This window comes from Arachis ipaensis, chromosome B5 (assembly GCF_059453495.1).
Source record: "Arachis ipaensis isolate K30076 ecotype BB chromosome B5, ASM5945349v1, whole genome shotgun sequence".
Taxonomy (NCBI): Eukaryota; Viridiplantae; Streptophyta; class Magnoliopsida; order Fabales; family Fabaceae; genus Arachis; species Arachis ipaensis.
Window position 1 is genome coordinate 136,375,178 of NC_142440.1, and position 27,837 is coordinate 136,403,014.

A 27,837-nucleotide genomic window follows, 5' to 3' on the forward strand; every position below is an offset into this window, starting at 1 on the left:
GGTGGATAGGTTAGAGTTAAGGTTAAAGTTTAAGCGAGGTTTAGAGTTCCCTAGAAGACCACCCTCTTTATGATTTCTGTTTAGTGATTTAAGCTTTGTAATTTGAGAGTCGGCGTTCTTGGATTGCCTCTGGCATTTCCAGGACCTTATATATTATATGTGTGGCACCTTTACCATACTGAGAACCCCCGGTTCTCATCCCATACTGTGTTGTTATTTTCAGATGCATGTCGAGCGTCTCCTCGGTAGGTGTCTGAAGGTTCTGCGGCGAAGTGGCTTATTTTGGGATCTTCTTTTGTTATTTTGATGTATATATATATGTATAGTTTCTCCTCTTGTAAGTAAGAATACTTTGTTTATGTACTTCTTAGAGGTTTTATGGAGAACTAGGGTTTGGAACATGTTTCTTTGGGTTATTATTATGTATATATATGTACGTATATGTTCTCCAGCCAGTCTTGGCTTCGCAGACTGAGTCAGGAGCTAGTTATGCTGTATTCTTGGCTCTCTACTCGTATCATCTGTATATATATATATTATTGAACTTTAGTTTTCTTCTCACGCAAGTAACCACGTTTTCTGAGGGTTGCGCTTTTAAGTTTTGCGATTTTGTTTTACCCGTTTTTCAAGGCTCCTAGTTAAGTATCTCTTTCTCTATTATTATATATATATATATTTTTATTCTTAGAGGTCGTAATACCTTACTATCTCAGTCTTATGACTTAAGTATAAGATTAAGTATGATAGGGTGTTACATGAATGACCATGTTTTTTGCATGTTTGATAATGATTCCTCTTTGTTGATTTTTATAAGTGATAAAAGGTTTGAAGTTCTTTGTTTTTGGAAGTTGAAGCTTCTATTTTAGCATGAGTTTTTTTTCAAAAACAGCTTCATTTTTATCAAAATATCCCAACTCAGATTTTTAAATAAGGGTATTTGACTAGCTAGTAATTTGTCTAAGTTTCTAAAACTTTGAGCAAATTTAGCTATGTCTTGGTTCAAACTTTTGATTATTTTATGAAATTTTTTATTTTCATCAATTTGGTCCACTAAAGCAATAATCGAGTGCTTCCTTTTAAATTTTTCATTTTCAAATTTAAGAAGTTAATTTTCTTTAATTAAATCAATAGCACTTTTGGTTTGCTTTAGTTTTTCTTTGAGGAATGTATATTCAACTTTTAAGGAATTATTTTCAGCCTCACATTTATATAATCTATCCAAAACATTTCTAACATGTGCAGTTGACTCATCAATCATTTGATATAATTCTTTATTAGTTAGGATAGGATAGTTTACGTCTTTCATTTGATCTTGGTTAACCATGAAACAAGCTTGTGCTTCGTGTTCTGGTTCTTCATCATCTTCTGAGTCATTTTCCAAGTCCTCTGATGACACCATTAGCACCTTCTTCTTGTCTTTCCTCATCTTGTCCTCCTTTTTTAGCTTGGGACAGTCATACTTGAAGTGAGCAATCTTCCTTGCAATGTTGGCATATGACCTTGCTAAAATCCTTCTTGTGTTCCTTTGAGCTTGAGCCTTTGTTCTTTCCTTTGCTTCTCATGCGTCTTCTCAACCTCCTAGCAAAAAACACAATTTTATCATCTGAAAAACTACCAATGAATCAATATTGGATTTCAAGGCCACTCTTTTCCTTTTTGTGTCTCAGTTCATGTGGGTAGTTTTATACGTTTCAACTCATCATATGACATTTTGTTCAGATTGCTACTTTTAAAGATGACAGTTGCTTTTGTTTTCCACTCTTTGGTGAGACTTCTAAGTATCTTCCTCACTAACACTTGTTCGGTATGGGTCATCCCCATAGCATCAAAGCTATTGATAATGATTGAGAATCTCTCAAACATCTCATCGATGGTTTCTCCTTCCTTCGTTGTGAACATTTCCTATTCCTTTCTTAACATATCGATCCTTGTTTTCTTGACTTGTTCGGTTCCGTCATGAGTGACTTGGAGTTTATCCCAAATCTCTTTTATTATTTTGCACCTTGATACCTTCCGGTGTTCTCCAAAACTAATTGAGCAATGCATCATGTTGATTGCCTTTGCGTTTAGCTCCACCTTCTTCTTATCTTTGTTGTTCCATTCGGCTTCTTCTTTGGGAGTTACCACTCCTTCTGCACTTATTTTTGTTGGAACTTTCAAACTATTCATAATGATCTTCCAAATATTGTAATCAATGAATTGCACAAATATCATCATTCTCTCCTTTCAGTAGGTGTAGTTCTTGCCATTGAAGAAGGGAAGTCTATTGTTGGACGGACCCTCAGTGAGTGTTTAAGCCATTATGTTCCCACCCAAATTATTGGCCATTAGATCTTTGCTCTAAGCTGTGAAACTTGATTCCTTGAGACCTGACTCTGATATCAATTGAAGGTTATCAATGGCCTAGAGAAGGGGAGTTGAATCTATGGCCACTTTAATTTTTGTACACTTAACTTGAAACTGAATTTTACTCAGTGTTGCTGTTGAGTCTACTATGTTAATTATGCAGGAGACAATTTTGTTTTGTCTCTTAACGATTAATCAGGAATAGAGCAAACAGGTTACTTTTAAGCAAACTGGGTTGTTGTGACTTCTTCTAAGTTGATTATGCAGAAAACAATTTTATTTTGTCTCTTATCAAAAGAAACCAATAACAGAGCAGAGAAGAGATACACAGCCATATATCCTGGTTCAACCATCTTATGTAATGTAGCCTACATCTAGTATCTACCACAACAGTGGTAGAATTTTCACCATCTTTCACAAAGATTACAATCACCAATTTTCTATTATTCTATGCAATTCTATCTGGGACAAACCAAACTTCTACCCAAGCTTGATTTGGCTATGTTCACTCTCTAGACTTTTAACCACTAAGTACTCACCCAACTTAGTAAGAAAATCTCCTCAGAATCATGAATACAAAACAGAAATATAAACAAAAGAGTTTCAAATAATTTTATGGCTTTTCTCTAAGAATACTCTCTTTGTCTTTTCTCTCAATGTCTTTTCCTATTACCTCACCTACTCACCTAATGTCTTTTTTCATTAATAAGAAACAAAAAAAGATAAAAACTGAAGATTAGAAAATTCAATATAAAGCCATGGAGAAGAAAAAGGGATAGCTTGAAAGCTATGAATATCCAAATAGTGTGCTCACTCTCCTTACTTCAATTTCTGGCCGTTTACCCATTTTAAAGAAGAGTAAAGCTTCCAAAATTTGATCTTGGTTGAACACCTCTGACTTGTTCTTCTTCCTCAAAATCAGAGTAGTCACGCAGAGAAGAGATTTGATAGCAGTAGTGATTAGAGTTGGCATGCATCCTTACCTTGTTGCTTCTCTTTTTTCATTTTTCTTTTGGCTTCAAAGATCTAAGTCATTCATCCATTCTTTGACTCCAAGTTTTATTTTTGACCTTTGATTGGTAGCAATGATACACAACATCTATTTTTTCATCTTACCCAAATAATGCATGCAGGAGGAAGGCAACTTCAACAAACTGCAATGAAAGTACAAAGATGAAAATATTGTTCTAATTTTCTTCTAATTCAACATTTGATTTGCTTTTTACTTTTGTGTACTAGCTTCTGACTTTTTTTTTTCTTCTTTCTTCTTTGTTGTTTGGATTTAGTAATCACCTTTTTTCTTTTGATTGAACCCTAAGCTGAGCAACCCTTTTTTACTTGTGAGAGTTCTCTTTCTTCTTTAATTTAGGGTTAGTCATATGGGTCACAAATTAAAGAGATATGAGAGTGTTTGATCATTTGTTTATAGACCAGAGAGAAGAAAAGTATGCTGTTTAAGAGGATTTTGGGCCTATTACACTAAACATACAATTGGACTTTTAACCCAAAATTATAATATTTAGTTAATTATCATCAAATTATTATTTTTATCTTCTCAAACTTAACATAAAGGAAAAGAAAATTAATCAAGATTACCTAATTTTTTTTAAAATAAACAATTATTAATGCATTATTTTTTTTTCCGAAAATATTTGTTAACAAAAAAAATTAGCCAAAACTTATCTTATTTAATATTCGTTAATTATTATAATAATTAATAAATGTTAAATATGACAAATTGTGGCCATTTTTTGTCTTCCTAACATTACCGTTTTCTTTCCATGATATCTTCCAACTCGGCAGGTCAATGACTAATCTGTCGTGAATCAAAACTTCATTTAAAGATTTGTCATTGGCTAATAGGTTACTGCATGCACAGATGACAGAGCAGGATTCAAATTCTGACACTCTTTTAAACCAACTAGTGAGCTAACTCCTAAACCAATCCAATTTGATTATTATGGGTTGGTTATGATGTTTTAAATTTTTGGTATATTTTGATATATAAGTATATTACCCAAATTTCAAATCCAACATAATCGTCACCAAAAAAAAAAGTCCAACATACTCCAACCCAATTTTTTTTTGTCATAACCCAACCCATATTAATATATATTTTTTTATTTAGTTATTATGTGCTACTTGCTTGCTCTTCTTGGCTTGTGTTTTTCAAAGCATAGCAGAGGAAGGAAATGGCTAATATTGCTAACAGCATCGTCTTTGGTGCACAACTTCCTCAATCTCCGTTTCCATCATTACCCGTTTCAAATTCTCTCATTTTCACCCAAAAACGCAAACTTTATCATAATTGCTCCAAAACCAACCGCATAACAATCCCTTTCCCTTCTTCTTCTTCTTCTTCTTCTTCTTCATCACCGTTCAGCAGCAAGTGTTGTTGCTATGTGTTGGCGTGTCTCCCTCAACCACATGCTTCTGATTCATCATCATCATCAACTTCTTCTAATTCCAATAGCAAACCAAGTTCTTCTTCTGCTGCTCCTCCTTCAACTAAGCTCTATGTTAGTGGTTAGCTACTTTAACTACACCTTTTCAATTTTCTTATTCAAAATTCGACCTACAGTTGCAAAGATGATAACTTTCCCTTGTTTTGTTTTATGGGTCTGGCCAGTTGGGTTGAATTAGTGGCAAAATTAGGGGGAATATCTTTTGATTTGCTTATACATATGAATAGTTTTATCATTGGAAGCCTTTGATAATAGCTTAGCTTAAATTGTATTGATGGTAACGTGGTTGCTCTCATTCGGAGGAATTGGATGCTGTAATGGTGTCAGTTGTTAATATGCATTACAGAAGTGGAAGGCTTTTTTCTTTTTATAAAGTTAGGACGAATGATGACTGTGAATGACTTTAATTCTTTTTTTTTTTTTTCTCTTTAAGAAAAGTGATTATGAGTAATTAATCTATCTCACATTAGGTGTTTTTCATCATGTTATTTTTCTTTTACATATAACTATTAGGCCTGAAATAGAAAACTGTTGTCCAATACAACTTAGACTCTTTGCCTATTTCATCTACAAACACCATGGTGGTCAAGTGGTAAGCAAGCTCATTTCCTCGCATTTGTCCCGTGTTTTAGTTCTAGGAGCGGACGAGTCCTGTGCTCATATTCGTAGCCATAGTTCCTCAAGCTGAGTTAATCGAATACCTAATAATAGAGTAAAGCAAACAATGCTCATTTCATCTAGCAGCACAATTTCTAGTAAAGGTTGATTACTATTTTTTTTTTTTTTCATTGCAACTGCATTTCCTCCGAACTGAACTTCAGCGCTTCATTGATATGCTGTGATTCCTTGTGATTTCATTCCATTGCCATCTCGCCATGTTGAATAGCTTTGTTTCTGAGACTTTGATATTGTTTATTTGCATCTACTTTATATATCTTGTTTCCTTTTCTATTTCAGGGTTATCTTTTCGAACCACTGAAGAAAGCTTGCGAAATGCATTTATGAATTTTGGTCAAGTTTTAGAAGGTAGGAACAGAAAATGCTGAAGTACTTTTTTTATTTTATTTTATTATGCTATTTGTTGGTAATGGTAGTACTTTTTAATAATTGTAATGTATGCGCATAACTTTGAGCAGTGAATTTGGTGATGGATAAAATTGCAAATAGACCAAGAGGGTTTGCATTTCTTAGATATGCAACTGAACAGGAATCTCTGAAGGCTATTGAGGGAATGCATGGAAAGGTATGAATTTGAATTATTTTTTCCTATAATAAATTCCTCACCGCAATTTATAAATTATCATATTCATGAGAGCAACGTGGATTTAGAGGACTAGTTTGTTTTGATCTAATTGTAGCAAATTGCCGTTGTTAACTAGCTTAATCGTAGTTAGAATCTGACATGCTTAAATATGGCACAAGATAGACATGGAACTTTAGATAGATTATGTAATTAATTGAGTAGTGTCTCAGAAATTTGAAGACTTATGTAATTGTTTATAGGATAAACTACACTGACCTCTCTGGTAATTTAATATAGCTACGCTCACTTCTGCTCTAGTTGTTATACTTACATTACGTCCTTTCTAGATTTTACTTTAGAACATGAAATAAGGTTATTTTTGTTGTTTAATTTGTTCAAGTGTTTAGAAATTTACAAAAAGGCCTTTTGTAATCATGTGTTTGCACATAACTATTTTATTACGAAAAATCTTAATTGAACAAAATAAATAAGTATGGTGAACATAAGTTGGATAATTAGAGGAAAGGTGGAGAGGTTAGTGTAATTATGAATCTCAGGGAAGGTTAGTGTAAGTTACCATCCCTCTCACAATGCCAATATTATGATTTATCAAAAAAATTATAACTAGAATGTGTATCTTGAAGTAGCACTAAAAGGGAAAGGGGCAGGGATTGATGTAATTACTTGGAACTTTCTTGGAGGGAAGGGAAGGTATCAAGCTTTAACTCAAATCATTGCTTCAGCTTTATATCCTATTCCTATGGATCTATACTTTATATCCTTCAATAGGGTGAAACTGAAATTTGTGGCAGTCAAGTTTAATCTTCCTGTTACTCCCTCTGTGAGATTATTAAAGGATCTCAAGAAGCTGATTTTTCTTTAACCCCCGAATACTCTATCCAGAAATCTTATAGATTCAGGCTTTAACTGTATACTTGTTGGTAACTCCTTACTATTCTTAAGAATTGAAATCTAAAATGGCAATTCCTAATTTTATTTTGTTTTTACATTTAATAAACCCATAATAGTTTTTCAGTTATGTTAGAAACTGACAAGAAAGGGACAACTGTTTGCAGTTCTTGGATGGTAGGGTCATATTTGTGGAAGTTGCCAAACCAAGATCAGAACTAAGGCAAAGACAAAACACTAGATACTAGCAATGCACTGATATATGCAGAGAAGGCTACACACATTAGCCATGTCTGCATTGTACTTGAGTCTCTCTCTATAAACAAGGTCCTTACTTGATGAGACCTTCTACCACAGGATCGCCATGAATTCCAAGTCATGCTTTATTTTCAATGGAATCCCATTTGAGTATTCGTTGAACATGACTTTTTTTTGTTACTCTCTTATACAATGTGTGGCTGATATATTAATTGATTATCTGGCTTGATTAGCTAAGATATATATTTTATTATTTGAATTGTGCTATGTTACCAGAAATGCAGATCTTGGTTACCAGTTTGACTTCCCAGGTCCCATCCATCTCTATGAAAATAATCTGTTAAAAGTTAAAATTTTTGCCCAGTCATATTTATCGGTTTTTAATTTTATTGTAGTAGTATTAATCAAATCTTTCTAATTTTATCCTGATTTTAATGATCCTTATCCGTTTATGATAATTACTTATTTACCAAGCAGAGAATTTTTGTCAAAACAATATAATTCTCTTGCAACACAAATACTCATGGGACACGGATGCTTCAATATCAAACACTACAAATGAGATTTTTTATGAATATAAAAATAATAAAACATTTTGCACTTATAAATAGGATCTCTATATGTGACTTTAGTTATTAAAATATATATAAAAAAAGGACCCTTGTAAATTAAATGATAATGCATGATTGAGTGACTTGAATTGAACCACTATCTTAGCAAGGCCAAGAATACAATCAGAAGTACATTGTAATGGCTTACAGCATCCCACTAAAAAATATATATAAAAATTTAATACAGAAGAAAAATTCAGATATACAAATTGCCCAGGTGGTTTGCGGCACGACACCCCACAATAGTACCCTAATTATCATCATTCGATTTTGTATAACTAACTAATGTTTTGTGAGCTGAGACATCCTGAATGTGCTTGTCTTCCACCCTTCCTTTTATATACCCTCAATCCATTACTGATGCAATCATGAGATTATAAAGAGACATGAAATATGCCAAAAACAGAACACTAACACAAGTTAAATAGAGACTTTAAGGTGTACCAAACTCTATTTGGTTAAGTAAACTTTTGGTGAGAATGATGATGATGCCCACCACCCCCTCTTGAATTATTGAACATAAAGAGTGTCTTAAAGTGAAAGAATGAAGAAAGCTCCCAAGTGCACACTTCGTGTTAAAGAATCAGATGCTTTGTCAATTTTGACAATTAGAACTCAGCTACCTAAGTGATAATTAGTTCCTTATTCTCACAAGAGCCCGTTTATCCCATGTATCAGCAAGAATGAAGCATCATCAAATTAAAAAAAAAAAAAAAATGGGGGAAGGTAAGGGCTATGAGCACACCCTAGCTCTTTGCCCCTTCCTTTCTTCCAATGCAACAATCAAAGAACTTGCATCTCTTTCAGCTAAACATCTTTTGTATGGTACAAAACCCCTTGGAGACTTCTGGGGGACTACTACTTCCTCTTGATGAGATGTTTGTTGACACCTGGAATCGACGGTGTCCAAGGACCTTCCCTGAATCTTGCCCTGAATTTCCACATCATTGACTGATTCACCATTGGAACCAGTACAAGAACCTTCCTCCTCTCTAGCTCTTACTTTTAAGGAGGGGTGAAGAGGCATAGGATTTACGACTGTATTGGATGAACCAAAGTAAGCAGCCGGACCGCCTGGGAACAAACTTGACCATGCCAAAGATGCTTCAGGTGCAGATTCTCCAAGGCCAAGGTCCTCCTTCGGATGCTCCGCGCCCGTCACTATAGCTTCTTTAGGCATTACTCGCCAACTTCCATTACACATGCCTAGTGATAACTGAGTATTCAATTGATTCTCAACATCATCTACTTCATCAGACCTAGTAGTACATAGCTTAACACACTCCTCTTCAGTATTAATTGACTCCTGATTACCGACCATTGAAACGGTTCTTCCAAACAGCTTTATAGTAGTGGGCAGGACATTGACAACATCGTTGTTGATACACTTGGTTTGCTTGGAACACAACTCCAACTTCTCAGACTTCTAGGATAACACAATATAATTTTTAAATCAGTAAGCTGTAAAAATAAATCTATTTCTTACACATAATTAATTTTGGAAGGGAAATAAGAGAATATCATGAAGCTTGTCATACCATGTGCAAGTAAGGTTGTGAGCTAATGGATAAAGCGGCAGAAGCTAGAGGCGTTTTGTCTTCCTCCTTGGATGGTTTAGATGTCATGCAATCATTTTCCTTCTCAATAGGTGACAAGTTAATTGATTGAATGTCAGTAGTGCAAGAATTCGGAGAAAGGCATCTGTTGGTATGCTCTGAAAATGCTGACCCAAATGCTTCCGAACCAAAGGCAGATAGCACAGAGGTTGGAGATTGAGAGTCTTTCTCCGCAGAGGACAGATTAGGCGATGGAGATTTTTCTGGTTCATTTGGTCTGGAGTGCCTTTTGAAGGAGTTGGCCAATTTACGAGGATATGGATGAAGGGGTTTCCTTTTAGGACGAGGAGGAGGTATGTCAATCGGATGTATAGAACTTTCAGCACTTCCGTCCGATTCCCGCACAACCTGAAACAATTTAGAGTAGTACAACACATGAGAACAGAGAGTTGGATCAAAACATCTTCAACTTTGTTTTCATATACAATTAGTCTTCAACTTATTAATACTATCATAAGCTGCAAATGATCAAAATTCTTTCCATCAAGCACAACGAGTGATTTAAACACAGTTATGAACTGAAATTTCACAACAATGACCTTAGAGAAAAACTTTTGTGCATGGCTTCGAATCTGAACAGCAGTTTTGGTGCCTATATGCTCTGCACAAATACAAACAATATTTCATCCGACTTGAAGGCATATGGAAGATTATTCACTTTAGATTACTTTGTTGTCAAATCAGGAGATAGAGCTTACCTTCAATTTGACGCCATCCCCGACCATACAACTTCAAAGCTTCAAGGAACTTTTCATGCTCTTCCTCAGTCCACTTCTCCCTTTGCTTAGTGATGGTATATGGTTTCCTCACCTGCAGAAAATAATTTCAATAAGCTCCAAGAACAAAAGGTAAATCGGAAGAAAAAGGCAAGTCTTCTGCATATTGCTAAATGAAAACATTATACATGGAATGTGAAGCAACCTTGGGGGCATGATTGTTCCCAACAGAACTTATATCCGGCGATTGGGATTGTGATCCATCATTGGAATGGAAGTCACTGGCTGTACCAGACTTGCTTAGCTTTGTGCCTTCGATTTGGTCCTACATTCAATAAAAGCAGTTGAATTGATAACTGTGAACCAATAAGAACAATTAAAATATTTCACAACGGTAAGGGGGAATGGGAATTCCATCATGAAGGAATTTGATGCTCACTAGAATATATTTCAGTTCCTAGGAGACATTATTTCCTTATTAAGAAATAAAGTCCCTTGATGAATTCGAATTCACATTGAAATCCTCTTTTTCTATCAATAGAAGGAAAAAGTCTCCAGAAGAGTGAAGGTGTATGACCAATGAAACCTGTTTCCAACCAAGTAACACATTATACATAATTATTGAACCTATGGGATCTTTCGTTGTCACCCCTTTCAAACGCACATGCTAACACATGCATCTTTAACTTCTTTATGCACAAATAAACCCAGACATTTATATCCGTTTATATTCTAGTAAGAACACATGGCCAATGCTGTCAGATACTACTCTGTGCACCCCACAAAAACAACAAAGGCTAATTGTTTATCATTCTCCGCTTTCCTTTTTCAGATCTATTAAATTAAACCGAATCCAAAACAGGAGGGAAAAGAGTGCAACTTATTCTGTATTTTGAACCGAGATAAATGATCGAAACGACTAATCTAAAGCTCTAACAATGCTACACTTGACACAACCACAATGTTAGAACAAACAAAATGTCAAAGTTCTTATCATTTGAAGGCTCATTAGGTTAACCATTCAAGTATTAAGTCATGTTAATCCAAAAATAAAATTATTTGTATATGTTTAACAAACTCAAATCCAATCTCTATGAAACTCCATCAGTTTCCCACCGAAGCTGAAATAATTCTTGAGATAAATGACTCATAGTTTCTCTATACACACGAACTATTATAAAAAAAAAAAAAACAAAACTTCTAAAAAGAAAATAGTGAAAGGGTATTATTGCAAGGACCAAATTTTAAATATTTGTTTGCAATACCTGCATCTCCATTGGAGCAAAATCAGAGCCAGTCCTTGTAAACACCCTAAGCTTCACAGGGACCAACCCCACCAGCCTACAACAATAATAGCTTCCAAAAAAATCAACTTTTCTTTCCCTTTTTCAAACCCAAAAAATCACATAACATTCTTCACAAGTTTCTCTGTTCTCCAAATACTATAAATATACATTTCAGAGATATTTTGAGATATCCATTTAAAAAATAAACAAAAAAGTGCTAATTGCTATTGCACAAATCAGATCAATCAGATTCTCAATGTTAAATACATGTTCGAGAACTGAATCATAAAAAATAATCGAAAGCAGGACACATACCAATGATTTTGCTGGAAGCTGTGATTTCGTTGGAAGCCACAGATTCCGGGACTTCAGATTGCGCAGTGAAAATGAGAACTTCCCCGGAAAATTTTGTTTTCCCGAGAAAATCAGAGCAACTCAAATGGAGAATTCGAAAATTGAAGAATTGGAAGAATGAGAGAACAGAAGAAGGGGTGTGTGCAGAGAAGGGGGAAGAGAAGAAGAAACGGAAGAGATTATAAATAATAAAAATTAAAAAATTTTCTTCCCGAAAGGAAAAACTTAATTGAAAAAGCGAGAAAATAAAAATAAAAAAGGAGAGAGTGACACATCAGATGTGAAGAAATATTTGAGAAACAATAAAGAAATTTCCGTAGAGGGTTCGAGAAGGGTTCAGAGTTTTGTGGCTGAGAATGCTCTGGGACCCAGGACACGTGGCGTGTTTTTGTGATGTGTAGTATTTAATTTTGGGGTGGGAATAAAAATTCGGTGAAAAATGTGGTGCTGCATATTTTATTTGTGGAGGGCATGAGTGCTGAGATGATAATTGAGACAGATTTTTTTATAAATATATAATTGAGATATAAGATATTTTTTCCGATTGTTTTTTAGTGTGCCTTTATTGACTTATTGTCCATTTTTGTTTAGTGCTTGTTCACGCGCTGTTAAACTCCCATTGAAGTACTGGGGAGTGGATTCTCTTTTTTTTTATTATTTGATAAAATATAATTTTTTATTATTTAATATTTGTTATTATATATTTTTTGTTGGAGATTATATTTTATCAAATAATTAAAAAATCTTGAAAGAATTCATTTTCAAATCTTAAACTAAACTATTTCTGGGTGTTTAGAAAGGTAAACTTATTAATAGAAGATATAATTATATTTATTTGTTCAAAGAATTTAATTTTAATATATTTTAATGTAAACTGTAAAATAATTTTATATATATATTTAATTATATATATTATATCAATAAAAATAATTATTAATGTATCAAAATTATATTTTTTGTTCAAAAGGATTATATATTTACATATTACAATTATTTTAAATAATTAATTTTGTGTATACTTTAGTATATGAGAGTCAATTTTTGTTTCAGATATTTAAATTAAAAGTTCTTTTTAAAATAAGTTGTTTTATTCCAGTTGTAATAAAAAAAATAAAAAGTTACTTTTCCATGTTAAAATTATTGATATAATGCAGAGATTAATTACTTATATTATTCATATTTTATAACTAGGTTGATTTAGTAAAATACAATAATATTCATACTATACAAAGAAACAAAAAAGACTCCTTGAAAAACCATACAAATTTGATTAGCCACCATTCCCATCTCCCAAAAAAGAAAACCATATATTCTGGTAGGAAAAATTCTTTTAATCAATTTTGTTTGAATTATCCTAACAACCTGAAAATAGCTTGGGGGATTAAAGTTGTACCATGATTAAACAAAATTACTTTTAATTAATCATATTAATAATTATTTTTAACTAGGATCGGACATTTTAGTCCCCAAGAAAAATTAATACATGGATCAGTCCTCAAGGTTTTACTCCGGCAGACAAATCAGTCCCCAATTCATTTTTCGGTAGAGTAATTATCCAGATCAGTCACCAAAGATTTTAAAAACGGACATTTTAGTTCCTAAGAGAAACTAATGTACAAATCAATCCCCAACTTTTTTCTTTATTAGACATAATAGTCCCCCGTCCAAAAATAAAATAAAATAAAATAATAATTATTATTAATTGCACAATAATATTGTACTATATTTTTTGTATTTTTTAGACAAAAATAATGATAAATTTATTCATTAGATTCTTATATATATATATATATATATATATATATATAATCACTCAATAACAATAATAATAATAATAATAATAATAAATTATTAGAGATTATTTTACAAGAAATTCAAAGTTAAAATCATTTGATATTTTTGTATTTAATATAATCAAAAGATGTCCTATGTAAAAAAAATTATATATGTTTATATTAAAAAATATGTATTAAAACAAAATATTTTAATTTGAATTTATATTAAATACATATTTTTTTAATACAAACATATTTTTTAAAATAGTACATCTTTTGATTATATTATATACAAAAATATCAAATGGTTTTAACCTTAAATTTTTTATAAAATAATCTCTAATAATTTTATTGATTATTATTATTATTATTATTATTATTATTATTATTATTATTATTATTATTATTATTATTATTATTATTATTATTATTATTATTATTATTATTATTATTGAGTGACTATATATATATATATATAAATACATATATAAGAATCTAATGAATAAATTTATCATTATTTTTATTTAGAAAATACAAAAAATCATGGTATAATATTATTATGTAATTAATAATAATAATAATAATAATAATAATAATAATAATAATAATAATAATAAATAAAATTATTAGAGATTATTTTACAAAAAAATCAAGGTTAAAATCATTTGATATTTTTGTATTTAATATAATCAAAAGATGTACTATTTTAAAAAATATGTTTGTATTAAAAAATATGTATTTAATATAAATTCAAATTAAAATATTTTGTTTTAATACATATTTTTTAATATAAACATATATAATTTTTTTACATAGGACATCTTTTGATTATATTAAATACAAAAATATCAAATAATTTTAATTTTGAATTTTTTGTAAAATAATCTCTAATAATTTATTATTATTATTATTATTATTATTATTATTATTATTATTATTATTATTATTATTATTATTATTATTATTATTATTATTGAGTGACTATATATATATAAGAATCTAATGAATAAATTTATCATTATTTTTGTCTAAAAAATACAAAAAATATAGTACAATATTATTGTGCAATTAATAATAATAATTATTTTATTTTATTTTATTTTTGGACGGGGGACTATTATGTCTAATAGAAAGAAAAGTTGGGGATTAATTTGTACATTAGTTTTTCTTAGGGACTAAAATGTCCATTTTTAAAATCTTTGGGGACTGATCTGGGTAATTACTCTACCGGAAAATGAATTGGGGACTGATTTGTCTGCCGGAGTAAAACCTTGGGGACTGATCCATATATTAATTTTCCTTGGGACTAAAATGTCCAATTCTAAAATCTTCGGGGACTGATTTAAGTAATTACTCATTAATTTTTAATTTACCGAGTTAAAAAATACGATAGAAAAAAAAAAACTACTTATATAAATAAGCAACTCCATTATTTTGCTCATAATAAAATTACATTGAAAATTCTGTTCCTATGTAAAAGGTTCCGAAAGATGTTAGATAATAGATATGTATAAGATCCATCTAGTTGGCCCCTCACTCATACATTTTCTTACATAAATATTGCGTACCTATGTATATAAGGTCCATCTTGTCCCAATAGCCATCCCTTCTCTCGTTCTCCTACAATATTGTCTGAATAAATATTTAGGTTTTTTATTTAAATTAACTAAATATTTTATTTATTAAAATGTGTTGATAGAATATTTATTGTTATGTAGTATAAGAATTAAGTACGATTTTAATTTTTAAGGTATATACAAGGTAGTGAACTCGTAGTTTTTACCTCGACTCGTTAAGCTAACTCAAAATCGTAATTCGTTGAATCGTAAGACGGAACGTAAATATGACTCGTAAATTATAAAAATTTAGAAAAATTTAATAGCAAAAATTAATTTTATAGAGAATAAAATAAATCTCAAATAAACAAAATTACCCATAGAATTATAACTAATATATATACCATAACAAGTTAAAAGTCACAATTCAACACAAATTCACAAATCAAAACACAAATTCACAACTCACAAGTTCATACGACACTAAAATAAATTCAAGTAGCAAATAAACCAACCAAACTATTAGAATGAACAACTAATTAACTAAAATCTAAATAAGTTATTTAATAATCATTCTATTCTTCATCAGTCATAAAATCTTCACGAGTTTCACAAATTTCTGCATTACCATCTTCATCATTATCAGGAGCAGGAGGAAGAGGTCCTTGGAGAAGTTCTTCAAACTCATCATCATCGAGATAAGGAATTGCCAAAGGATCCTTAGAGGCACCAACAACTCTATTACCACTTGCTCCATCATTTAAATCAGGATCTGAAATTAGAGCATCTAAATCTTCTTCTTCTCCATCTTCGTCAGCAACAATCCACTCTTCATCAGAGTCCAACTCATCAAGACTATAGTCATAATCAAGACTTCTTCTAGTTTGTTTTTTCTTTGCTAATCTTGAGTTTGTCATCACAAACACAACATCATTCATGGTTTTAGCTTTCAAACGGTTTCTCCTTTTCGTGTGAACCTTTCAAAAGTAGATAAAAAATATTAGACATTAGTCAAACAACAAGATAGAATTAAAGAATTAACAACCAAATTTATAAAAGTAAAATGCAACTTATATTTAATTACTAACCATCTCAAAAGCGTTCCAATTACGTTCACATTCAGATGAACTACATGTCAAATTCAAGACACGAATTGCAAATTGTTGGAGTTCTGGATGCTGATCTCCATAAGAATCCCACCATTGAGCTGGAGTTTTAGTATAAATTGCATTTTGAGCTACTTTACTACCAAAAAACTCTTTTCGAGTCTTAAAATCTTCAAGTTGAACATCCATCTTAGTGATTAAATCTGGATTTCCTGTCATCCTTTCCATACAAGCATAAAACTGCTTCTTAAGCTCATAAGCAATTTTAAAACCAGAGCTATAATGAATTTGAGGATTCAAATAATAGCCTGCAGCATGTAATGGCCTATGAAGTTAGTTGTCCCATCTTGCATCAATAATGTCCCAAATAGGTATATAACTAAAACATAAAAAAAAATTAATAAATTAATTACAAAATAAACAATATTTTCAGAATTCAAATTTTTCAACTCTCTCTGGCTTTTACTTTTCTACTTCTGCCGTTATTACATTTTACAATTACACTTTACACGTATCATTCAACATTATGTACAACTCTTATGCATTAATTAAAAAATAAAATAATTAGACACTTTACCTTGTCTCAACTCCTTGAAATGCATCTCGTATTTTTTCCTTTGCACTTGTCATTTCTTCATAAATAAATCTCATTGCCGGCTTTTCTTCTGAATCCACCATACGAAGCACATGAAGAAGAGGGTAGGCAGCTCTCAAGCAAATTACGACTTCCTTCCAAAACACCTTATCTAACACTACACTTGCAATTATCTTTCCATCTTTTGTCTTTGCAAATTTACTAGAAGTCCATTGATCAGAAAGAAACATTCTTATTAAGGAACCTTTGTTGTCATTGAGACATCCCAAAGTAAGGTAAGAAGTTGCAAAACGGGTCATACCCGGCCTCACCAAATCTTTCCCCTTAGTGTGGATGTGTAGTAGTGCAATAAGAGTAGTTCTAGCATATATGTAAGTAGTAATCTTTCTACCTTTATAAATTGTGTCCTTGTGAAGTGTTACTTTTTTTTCCAAGTCTTCTAACATTAAATCAATGCAATGTGCTGCACAAGGCGTCCAAAATAACTTTTTCCTCTTTTTCATTAGCATTTCTCCTGCAGCTTTGTAGTTAGCCGCATTGTCGGTGACAACTTGGATGACATTTTCTTCACCAACCTCTTCAACCACATCATCTATCATTTTAAAGATTTTATCAGCTGTCTTAGTAATGTGAGAGGCATCAATGGATTTCAAAAAAACAGTCCCTTTAGGACTATTAACAAAAAAATTTAGGATGGTCCGTCTTCTCTTATCTGTCCAACCATCAGTCATTATTGTGCAACCAACCTGCTTCCAATATTCTCTATGTTCCTCTAGTGATTGTTGAACAAGCTCCACATGTTTCTTCAAAAGAGGCACCCTTAATTCATGGTAGGATGGTGGCTTGAATCTTTGTCCGTATCTTATAGCTTTCTCAAACATTCTACTGTATTCCTCGCTCCTTGAAACATTAAAGGGGATGCCATTGTTGTAGAAAAAAGCACTAATCTCTAAACATACTTCCTCTCTCAAATTCTTCTTAAATATATTGTTGATTGTTGTTTGAGTACTAATGCGTGTTTTCTTGAATATGTTGCCATCTAGTTCTTTTTCCTTTCTTTTTTCACCGGTAGTGTCAACTTCTTTAGTAGCTTCTCCTGGGCTTGCCCCACCCATGTTTGTTTTCTTCATCAAATTTACTTGCAACCCACTCACAACATCCCACATTTGCTTCTTAACTTCATCACTAACAGTTGTACAAGCCCCAACATCTTTTTGAGTTCCTGCTAGGTGGTGTTTCAATCTATAAACTCCTCCTGAAAAAATTTTATGACAGTATTTACATTGTATCTTCTTTCCATCTTCTCCAACAGATATCCCATGCTCCCATCCTACATCAGTTCTACTTCCAAGAGCATTCTTAGCAACTTTTCTTTTACAAGCGATTCCAGCTGTACTTCCTGACTGAGAAGCTGGAATGTTAGTCGGATTTTCACTTGCATTAGCTTGAGTCGATGCCATTCCTGTTCAGAAAAAAATGAAAACAGTAAATATTCAATGAATCAATTCAATATCATAGCAAAAATTCAACAATTTAACAAAAATTACAGAATTGTGTTCAATTTCAAGTACAACCATCCAAGTTCAATAACAAAAATTTAACAATCCAATTTGAACAAAAAATACCAACATAACAAAAATTCAAGAATTATATTCAATGCCACAATAATTCAGAGATATAGATAGTTATAAAATTATTGGGATATAGGTGAAATAATGAAGACATTAGTGTAGTAGTGCTTATTGCTGCACAACTATTAGTACCGTCATAGTTGCTTATGGTGAAGAATTAAAGATCGAACACATTAGTGATATTGAGTAATAACATTCATAATAATGATATTTAGTAATCACTTCACATTCAAAATCATTCCTACTATTTTCTAAATTTAACTTCAAAAAAATCCGGACTAGTTCTTTTAAGGCAATTTAAAATGGATGAAATATACATTGTTTCATGTGGTATATTGCATATTCCTACCATTGAGGAACATTAGAGAACAAGACAGAATTATACTGTTAGAGTGGTGTTTTAGTACCTGAAGTCTTCAGTGTTTACTTTTTAGAAAGCTTGGTTAATATTAGTTAATAGTCTATGGTGATGTAATTTTTTGTTTTCCACTGAAGGCAAGTTTCCTTTTGTTTCTTGAGCTTTTTCTTTTCTTTAAGTGAATAAGGAACATTTTATTTATTTTAATTATCTTAAACTGAGATTCACGTGAATATGCACTAATAACTTATAACTTATAAGGTTTGCTTCTTTTATATCTCATATTTGTTATATCTATCTTTTAAAAAAGCTTATAAAGTTTGCTAAAGAAAATTAATGGTTTCAGATAAAGGGATAATATATTAGTGTACACGCTGCCAATTGCAGCTTCTTTTTCTATGAACAGAGAAGTCCATGTTGTACTAGCTAATTGCAGCTTATAAGGTTTGCTAAAGAAGATTAATGGTTTCTAGAAATTATTGTCTAGTTTCCTCGAAGAACTTGGCTTTGAATTAACATGATGTCTTATTATTAGTCCTGTTTTCATTGATCAAAATCAAAGCTAAAGTCAAAAGCTTCTTGTCAAGTAATTTGAATTGTTCAACAGTACAACTTCAACATATATAGCATCTTCATATACAGTGCTTCACTTTCATCATTCAACAAGTAATATGTGAATTATTGATAATTAACAATAACATAAAGATTTTGCTGTACTAGCTAAGTCCCACTTCACATGATGCCATGTTACTTGTTTAGGGACACTTCTAGTTTTTGAATATAAGGATTAATTTAATTTAATTTTAAAAAAGGGGATTCTAGTTCTAGGTTATTGAAATGGAAGTAAAGGACCCTGTATTTAGTGGATCTAAAAAATTCTGATCTCATAGATTTTTGTTGAATCTTTCATATATGGCTCTGTTAAGATTAGGAATTTAGGATACTTTAACTCAGAATTGGATAATTACTAACATATATATAAGAGGCTGTGAAGAATAATATGGTTCCCTTGTTAACTAAATTGTTTTCATAGAAACTGAAAGAAGTTTATCTTTAAAATTTCGCCATCACCAATTTGGTCAAGAACAACACTTCATCAATACGCTGACATAAAATTAACCAATTCTTAATTCACATATGTCATGCCTTACAAAAAATTCAAGTAAAGAATGAAAGGTCTTTTGTACGGTAATATGAAATACATGTTTCCAATAAACATGAACAGATAAATTAACCTCAATTTGAAAACCTGCTATAATTCGTATAAAATTATAATCTAAATTGAACAATATAATTAATCTGCAATATAATCAGGAAACCAATAAAGATAGACAATAGCAATTCAACCTGCAATATAATCCATAATAAACAAGTACAACAACAGATTGAACTGACATTGAAGAGGATAAAAATTAAAAAATTTTTAACATACCTGAACTACCAGTGAAGGGAGGAGAAGAGCAGCAGCAATCCAGATTCCAAAAATAGAGAGGGAGAGCCAGAGAACCAGATTGGGGATTTTGGTCGCGCGAAATTCAAACTTCAGAGAGATAGAGAGATAGAGTCAGAGAGTCAGAGATTGAAAGACTTGAGAAAGGTAAAATTTTGAAATTTTGGCCATGGAGATAAACTGTAAAGTGAGGAAGGTAAAGAGATTAGGGAATTTACTGTCTGCTAGGGCTCCTCCATCTTCCATGGTCTCTATTCAGATTGGACCATTAGGTTGGACTGGGCTTCAATCAGGATCAAGAAAAGAGCCTCTTCAATCTTGAACGCAACATCGGGGCAGAAACGCGATTTCAGCGGCTCTGCGTTTTTGCACGGCGATTCCACACGAAGAAGCTTGGTCTTGGACGAGAAGCAAAACCGAGACTGAGGGAGGATGCAGAAACGTGAAATCGTGCGTTTCTACGAGTTGAAACGCGATTTTGACTACCTTGGGTATATGTCAAAGAATTTTTTTATTCCGAACCTTCTTTTGCATACAAAATTGTTCCTAAGATTTAATTTGATTTTAAAATCGTCTTTATCTTAAGAATCAAAATCGTATAGAAGTGACGGCAGAAACAGAAACAGAGGTGGATCATAGACAATTTTTTTTCTTTTTTTTTCCTTCTTCTTCTTTCTTTTCTCTTTTGCAGAGTATAAATATTCTCTTTTTTTATTTTTTATTTTATAAACTTTTTGTTATGGATAATTTGGTCTAAAATTTTAATATTTAAGTAAAAAAATAATTTTAAAATTTGATTTTAAATTTTAGAGACAATTTTATATGAAAAAAATTAAAAACAAAAAAAATTTTAGTCTATATCTTAAAAACTAAAATCGTACTTAATCATATGTATAATGTATCACATTGTAAGAATCCACTAGAATTAAAGTTTGATCTCGAACGATAAGCATCTGAGACAAATAACATAAATTTTTTATGAGATCTCGGATGCACCAGAATTATGTAATCAGTACAATGGTGGCTATATATAAGGTGCAACTAAGATTAGTTTTCATTTGATACGATTTTGGATTATTTAGAGAGTTTGGTTACATATATTTTGAAATTCTCTTGAGTATTAAAGGCATATATGGCCAATAATATATGTATTTAAAGGATATTAACAGACTAAACGTGAGGTGACATGTAGTTAGAGTATTAAAATTTGAGGTTGGTTTGTCTCTCTTTTTTATATTCACTACAACAATTCTTTAAGATAGCGACGGTTATTTTGCGGCAGTTGTGTGAAACCGCCGCAAAACGACAACCTGCGGCGCATATAGTGGCGGTTAGGAGTTGGGGCTGCAATCAGGCCGATATTTAGCGGCGGTTTTTTTTTGAACCGCCGCTATATTTCAATCAGGTTTGCATTTCGTGGCGTCTTTTCGAAAACCGCCGCTATATGTACCCCTGGATGAGTTATTGTTTTACATTTTGCGGCGATTTTGTTTAAACCGCCGCAAAATGCGTATTACCACATATTGCAATGTTTTCTTTAGTAATAACCATCTGGGTATAATCTAGTTAAGTAAACACTACTATCTTAAACTACATATGTTTAAATCATTGTTACATCAATTTATATATGGTCCAAAAGTATATAAAGAGTACAATAAAAAGTACATTTAATAATATCCATAATAAATATAATAAATAAAAATAATAATAATTATAAATATTTTTTATAAATTATTAAAAATCAAACATTTTCTAAAAATAATAATTATAAATATTTTCTATAAATTATTAAAAATAATAATTAAAAATATTTTCTACAAATCATTAAAAATTCAAAATTTTTTTATTTTAATGATTTGTTGAGCATTTATTAAAATAAAAAATTTAAAATTTTTATTAATAACAATCTTAACCTGTATTCTTAGATATAAGAATTCATAATAACAAAATTCAAAATTAATTAATATTATACCAAAATTAAATACTAAATAGAATAAAAATATTTTTATATAAAACTAATTAATGATCTGCATATTATCATGGTTAATAAATTCAATAATGCTAACTGACTAACAAATATAATGTTTTTGGCAAATATTTCACTAATTTTAAATATTAAAGACTAAATTCTAAATCTTAATAAATATTTTTAGAAAATGTTAGATTTTTAATAATTTATAAAAAATATTTATACTTATTATTTTTTTTATTTGTTATTGAATGTACTCTTTATTGAATTTATTATGGATATAATTAAATGTACTCTTTATATACGCTTTGATCATATATAAATAGATGTAAATTAATTTGATCTACTATGGTCCAAAATTAATTTGAAATAGACCGATTTGAATTACTAGAGACGTCCTAGCATGCATAATTTGAATCACCCTAATTTGAACTCCCCTAAGATTACATGCAAGCATAATTCGAATTGGACAAATTTGAATTACAAGCATCACTACTAATTCGAATAGGACTAATTCGAATTAGTGTTGGTTTGTCTCATTCGAATGGGACTGATTCGAATTACATAAGAATGTACTTTTGGGATATCCTACTAATATTTTTCAATTTGGTAGAATTGTGTAATTTGGTCATCCATTTGGTTTAATTGTGCATTTTGCCCAATATATAAGGTGCCTTTTATAACTATGATCAAATATAAAGTATACAACAAAAAATTGTGTTGCAATCAAATGTGTTCGTATGATATACATAATTATTAGCGCTATATATCGAAGAGTCATTTGGCCTGATGGCAGCATGACATTGTTAAAGCTTTTCCTTCTTCCAGGTTCGTATGATATACATAATTCGAAAATACTGAAATTAACATGTTGAGATGTTTTGATTTAGACGTACTAAAATATTAATATTTTAGATTATTTTAACTTAATTAATTAGTTGACATCCTGGGCAACAGCAATGAGTAGCACACTTTCATATTTGATATACAAATGTGTCTCATCAACCAATACAAATGACTTGCAGTACTTAGGAGTGACAAAATAACTTTTGAAACTAGGAGAAGTCACATTTTTTAACTTCTTCAAAAGCTCTTAAATAACTTTTTGAAAAGTTAAAAGTTTATCTAAAAAATTGTACCAAACACTATTAATGTAACTTTTTATAAGTCAAAAGTAAAAAAAAAAAAAAGTAGTTTTTGGAGTTTCTCAAACGGACTCTTACATGGTTCGACACATGGAGGGAAGGCCTAAAAGGCCAAAACAATTAATCAAACTACCTACAATCTCTATTAATTATGTTTCTATTATAATAACGAATAGCGCAGCAATTGTGTATGATGGTTATCAGTTGCTTAGAGAAAGGGGTTAAATCTAGGGGTGTGCATAGTTTAGTTTTTTCATAAACTGAACTGAAATTGCACTAAACCATTTTAAATGGTTTAAAAACTGAACCAAACTGCTTTGTCACATAAGAAATTGGTTTTAAACCAGTTTACAATACAGTGCACCAGTTTAAACCAGTTCAAAAAAATAAAACCAGTTTTAATTAAAATAACCAGTTTAAATTGGTTCATAAGCTAAAACTAGTTTTAATATATAAAAAAATAGTTTTTACATTATGTCTCCCTCTCTCTCTCTTTCCCCCCTCTCTTTCTCTCTCCTTCTCTCCTTTTTCCCTCTTCGCTTATCTCTCTCCTTCTTTTATTCCTCTCTCTCTTCTCTCCCTCTTCCTCCCTCCTCTCTCTCTCCCATCTCTATCTCTCTCTCCCTCCCTCCCTTTTCTCTCTCCCATTCCCTTCTTTCTCTCCCTTCATTTTATTTCTCTCTCCCTTCTCTCTCTATCCTTCTCTCCCTCTTTCTCCACATGATCTTTCTCTCTCTCCTTCCCCTTATCCTCACACTCTCTCTCCCCCTCCCCTCTCTTTCTCTCTCTCCCTTCTTTCTCTCTCTCTCTATATATATATATATCTCTCTCTCTCCTTTTCTCCTTTTTCCCTCTCCGCTTCTCTCTCTCTCCTTCCCCTATTCCTCTCCCTCTCTCTCCCTCCTTTCTCTCTCTCTCTCACTCACTCTCCTTTCCCACTTTCTCTCCCTCCCCTCTCTTTGTCTCTCTCTCTCTCTCTCTCTCTCTCTCTCTTCCTTTTCTCTCTCTCCTTCCCCTTTATTTCTCTCTATCCTTATCTCCCTCTCTCTCCCCATGCGCTCTCTCTCTCTCTCCTTCCTTCTTCCTCTCTCTCTCCTTCTCTCTCATTTCCTCTCCCCATGCTCTCTCTCTCCTTTCCATCTTCCTTTCTCTCTCTTTCCTTCTCTCCCCTTCCCCTCTCTCTCTACTTCTCTCCCTCTCTCTCCGTCTCCTCTCTCTTTTTTCCCTCTTTCTCCCTCTCCCTTCTCTTTCTTTCTCTTTCTCCTCATCTCTTCCTTTCTTTCTTTTCCTCTCTCTCTTCTTTTTCTCCTCATCTCTCTCCTTTCCCTCTCTCTCCTCTTCTCCCAAAGTCTTTACTTCTACTGTAAACTCTTTTATTCCCAGAATCTTTGTCACATACACCACTACCACGCTCTATCACAAACACAACTACATTCTCCCTCTTTTCTCTTCTCCTCCCATTTTTTCTCCTCTCTCTCTCTTCATCTCTTTCCTTTCCCTCTCTCCCCTCCTCTATCTCCTCATCTTTCTCTTTCCTCTCTCTCCTCTCCTTTTCTCTTGCTTTAGAGGGAAGATGAGGAAAGAAAGAGAGAGAGAGAGAGAGAGAGAGGAGATAGAGAGAAAGGGGAGAGATGAAGAGAGAAAAGAGAGAAAAAGGGAGGAGGAGAGATAAGGAAAGAGGGGGAAAGAGAATGACTGAAGGAGAGAGAGGGGATGGGAGAGAGAAAAAGAGAAAAGAAAAAAAAGGAGAGAGAGAGAGGAGGGAGAGGGGAGTGAGAGAGAGAGAAGGGAGGGGGAAAGAGAAAGAGAGAGAGAGAGAGATAAGGAAAAAGAGAGAGATTTGGGAGAGAGAGAGATGAGGGAGAGAAAGAGGAGAAAGAGAGAGAGGGGATGGAAGGGAGGGAGAGAGAGTGGGATAGGGGAAAGAGAGAAGGGGAGAGAGAGAGAGAGAGAGAGAGAGAAAAGGAAAGGAGAGAGAGAATGGGGAGAGGAGATATAGAGGAAAAAGAGTGAGAGAGAGAAAGATAAGGGAGACAAAGAGAGAGAGAGAGAGAGAGAGAGAAAGGGGAATGAAGGGAGAGAGAGAGAGAGATGGAAGAGAAAGAGAGAGACAGAGAGAGAGAAAAATGGGATAGAAAGAGAGGGGGAAAGGAGAGAGAAGGAAAGAAAGGAAAAGGAGAGAGAGAATGGGGAGAGGAAAGAGAGAGAGAGAGAGAGAGAGAGAAAGGGGGGAGGGGGAGAAAGAGGGAAAGGAGAGAGAGAAGAGGGAGAGAAGGAGAGAGAGGGAGAGAGAGAGAGAGAGAGAGAGAGAGAAAGGAAGGGGGAGAGAGAGAGAGAGAGAGAAAGAGTATGAAAAAACTAATTTTGGAGTTTGAATAAAATCAGTTTTAATTTGGTTTAAAACTAAACTGAACCATAAAAACTGATTTTTTAATAAACTGGTTTTCATAAAAACTTTGGTTTCAGTTCAGTTTTAATTCAGTTCAGTGAAACTAGTTTTTTTTTTTTTTTGCACACCCCTAGTTAAATCTAGACCTCTTTTTATTTTGCTGAATTTTATTTCAAACTGGATGGAACTTAGAGAATCTATTAAGTCTACTTTTGTTTAAAACGCATGAGACACTTTTATTTGTCTCTTGTTGATAGAGGAGCCAAAACAGAATTGTATGAAAGCAGAGTTGCTGTGATGCCTTACTGGATAGAATAAGTAGGAGATAATTTTATTTTGTCTCTTAGAGCATAAAATAAAAATCAGAATAGAAAATGAAGAGTGACATAGCCATATATCCTGGTTCAACCACCATGTGCAATGTGACCTATATCCAGTCTTTCTACAATTGTGATGGAATTTTTACTATCTTTCAAATCTTACAAATACCATTTTTTTTTAGGATTCAACCCAATTCTATATGGGATAAACACAGCTTCTATCCAAGCTAGATTTGACTAGGTTCACTCCCTAGATTTTCAACCGTTAAGTGTTCACCCAACTTAGTAAGGGAATCCTCTCAGGATCATGACTACAAAATAGAAAAACGTACAAAGGATATCTGAAATAAACATTTGAATTTTCTCCAAGTCTAACTCTTTTTGCCTTTTCTCTCACTGCCTTTTTCTTAATTCCTCACTCTAATGCCTTTTTTCATTGAAATAAAAAAAGATAAAAATGAGAAAGCAGAATATTCAATAGAAAATCATGAAGGAGAAGAAGGTATAGATTTGTAAGCTATGAAAACTCAAACTTTGTGCTCTCACTCCTTACTCTAATCCTTTGTCGTTTACCCCTTTAATAGAGGAGTATAGTTTCCAAAGCTTGAAACTTGACTCCAGCACTTTTGACTTCTTCTTCCCCAATATCAGCAGTAGCAGCGCAGAGGAGAGATAGAGTAGTAGCATTGATTAAACCATACATGCATTCATACCTACAATTTTCTCTTTCATCCTTTTTCAAATTTCTTGAAAGATCCGAGCCATTCATTTGTACTTGGCTCCAAGTTTCTTTCTTGTCCATTGATCTGTAGCAGAGCTACATAATCTTCAACTTCTTGATCTTTTCAGTTCGGTGCATGCAGAGAGGAGGTTTTCTTCAACAATCTTCAATGAAGCACAAATAAGAAAAACTTTCTCTAATGTAGTCTTCGGATGTGATCTTTGCTTAGAGTCCTAACTTTTTTTACTTTCTTCTTCTTGCTTGATTTTGGTAATCCACTTTTCTTTTTTGATTTGAGCCCTAATCAAATTTTTTTTTCCTTTGCTTTGCATCTAGACTTCTTCATGTGGGTGAGAAAAATGAGAGAATAGAGAGTAAAATTTGGTTCGGTGGCTTAGTTTTGGTTCTGATGAAAATGAAGTTCCTTTTCTTAGTTAGTAACCAAGTTGAGTGAATGGACTTAGATCACTAGTTGGACTTTATGCTTGTTTTTGGGCCCGCAATGATTCTTTCCTTCTTCTTTGTGTTTGGAGATCAGTAACCCATTCTTTGAAACATAAATGATAATGGATTATGGGTCTGAGCCATTTTTGGACTTTGTTAGCTTGTTATTCAGTCTGTTTTATTTCTTTGATTTCCTGCACATTTAACAAACTATTACACACACAATTGGACTTTTAACCCCAATAATAATATTTGTTCATTATCAGTTAATTGTAATTAGTTCTTCAAGCTCAATAGTGTATGATCCCCAGGGAGGCAATGTTGCAAATCTTGTAACAGGGCAAGAATCTTGTTATACAATTCTTTTTAATTTCCATAAATCTGAACAATTTCTTTCTACTTTGTCATCTACATCTTTCAATATGATAGCATGAAATGATAAATCTGCTACACTACACTCTGTGATAGAAACAGAGGGATCAACGTGTATAATCAGCAGGATCATAGAGCAAATCAAACTGCTACCCAACTGAGCATGGACTTGGGACATGGTTGGTGTCAAACAGGTGTGCGA

The 27,837-nt window shown here is 32.4% G+C and overlaps 4 protein-coding genes across 5 annotated transcripts; 1 reads left to right on the top strand and 3 right to left on the bottom strand.

Moving 5' to 3' along the window:
* Positions 1 to 4,476: 4,476 nt before the first annotated feature.
* On the top strand, positions 4,477 to 7,532 carry LOC107644057 (uncharacterized). The gene is made up of 4 exons (XM_016347841.3): positions 4,477 to 4,872; positions 5,769 to 5,837; positions 5,948 to 6,054; positions 7,131 to 7,532. Exons 1-4 carry the CDS (start codon positions 4,539 to 4,541, stop codon positions 7,209 to 7,211), a joined length of 591 nt encoding a protein of 196 aa, XP_016203327.1. The 5' UTR covers positions 4,477 to 4,538; the 3' UTR covers positions 7,212 to 7,532.
* Positions 7,533 to 7,934: 402 nt separating this feature from the next.
* On the bottom strand, positions 7,935 to 12,122 carry LOC107644058 (protein REVEILLE 7). Of its 2 annotated transcripts, none has more exons than XM_016347843.3 (7): positions 11,766 to 12,122; positions 11,430 to 11,505; positions 10,370 to 10,489; positions 10,147 to 10,258; positions 9,988 to 10,049; positions 9,371 to 9,796; positions 7,935 to 9,258 (listed from the first exon to the last, which is right to left on the bottom strand). In XM_016347843.3, exons 2-7 carry the CDS (start codon positions 11,439 to 11,441, stop codon positions 8,566 to 8,568), a joined length of 1,425 nt encoding a protein of 474 aa, XP_016203329.1. In that variant the 5' UTR covers positions 11,442 to 11,505; positions 11,766 to 12,122; the 3' UTR covers positions 7,935 to 8,565. The 2 variants fall into 2 exon arrangements, with proteins under 2 accessions (XP_016203329.1, XP_016203330.1); XM_016347844.3 differs by having other exon boundaries at positions 7,935 to 9,255; positions 11,766 to 11,961.
* Positions 12,123 to 15,710: 3,588 nt separating this feature from the next.
* On the bottom strand, positions 15,711 to 16,445 carry LOC148565895 (uncharacterized). The gene is made up of 2 exons (XM_088489111.1): positions 16,224 to 16,445; positions 15,711 to 16,112 (listed from the first exon to the last, which is right to left on the bottom strand). The coding sequence occupies exons 1-2, from the start codon at positions 16,428 to 16,430 to the stop codon at positions 15,711 to 15,713; spliced, it is 609 nt and encodes a 202-aa protein (XP_088345237.1). The 5' UTR covers positions 16,431 to 16,445.
* Positions 16,446 to 16,814: 369 nt separating this feature from the next.
* Positions 16,815 to 18,296, bottom strand: LOC148565896 (uncharacterized). Its single transcript, XM_088489112.1, has one exon. It carries the CDS (start codon positions 18,294 to 18,296, stop codon positions 16,815 to 16,817), a length of 1,482 nt encoding a protein of 493 aa, XP_088345238.1.
* Positions 18,297 to 27,837: the final 9,541 nt, after the last annotated feature.

Coding starts and splice junctions, on each gene's coding strand:
- LOC148565895 (XM_088489111.1), bottom strand. CDS start 16,430: ATGGATGTTCAACTTGAAGATTTTAAGACTCGAAAAGAGTTTTTTGGT. Junction 16,113..16,223: donor ATTGGAACGCTTTTGAGATG/GTTAGTAATTAA, acceptor TACTTTTGAAAG/GTTCACACGAAAAGGAGAAA.
- LOC107644057 (XM_016347841.3), top strand. CDS start 4,539: ATGGCTAATATTGCTAACAGCATCGTCTTTGGTGCACAACTTCCTCAA. Junction 5,838..5,947: donor TTTTGGTCAAGTTTTAGAAG/GTAGGAACAGAA, acceptor AACTTTGAGCAG/TGAATTTGGTGATGGATAAA. Junction 6,055..7,130: donor TTGAGGGAATGCATGGAAAG/GTATGAATTTGA, acceptor AACTGTTTGCAG/TTCTTGGATGGTAGGGTCAT.
- LOC107644058 (XM_016347843.3), bottom strand. Junction 10,259..10,369: donor GGAACAATCATGCCCCCAAG/GTTGCTTCACAT, acceptor TATTTTCTGCAG/GTGAGGAAACCATATACCAT. Junction 9,259..9,370: donor CACAACCTTACTTGCACATG/GTATGACAAGCT, acceptor GTGTTATCCTAG/AAGTCTGAGAAGTTGGAGTT.
- LOC148565896 (XM_088489112.1), bottom strand. CDS start 18,296: ATGGCATCGACTCAAGCTAATGCAAGTGAAAATCCGACTAACATTCCA.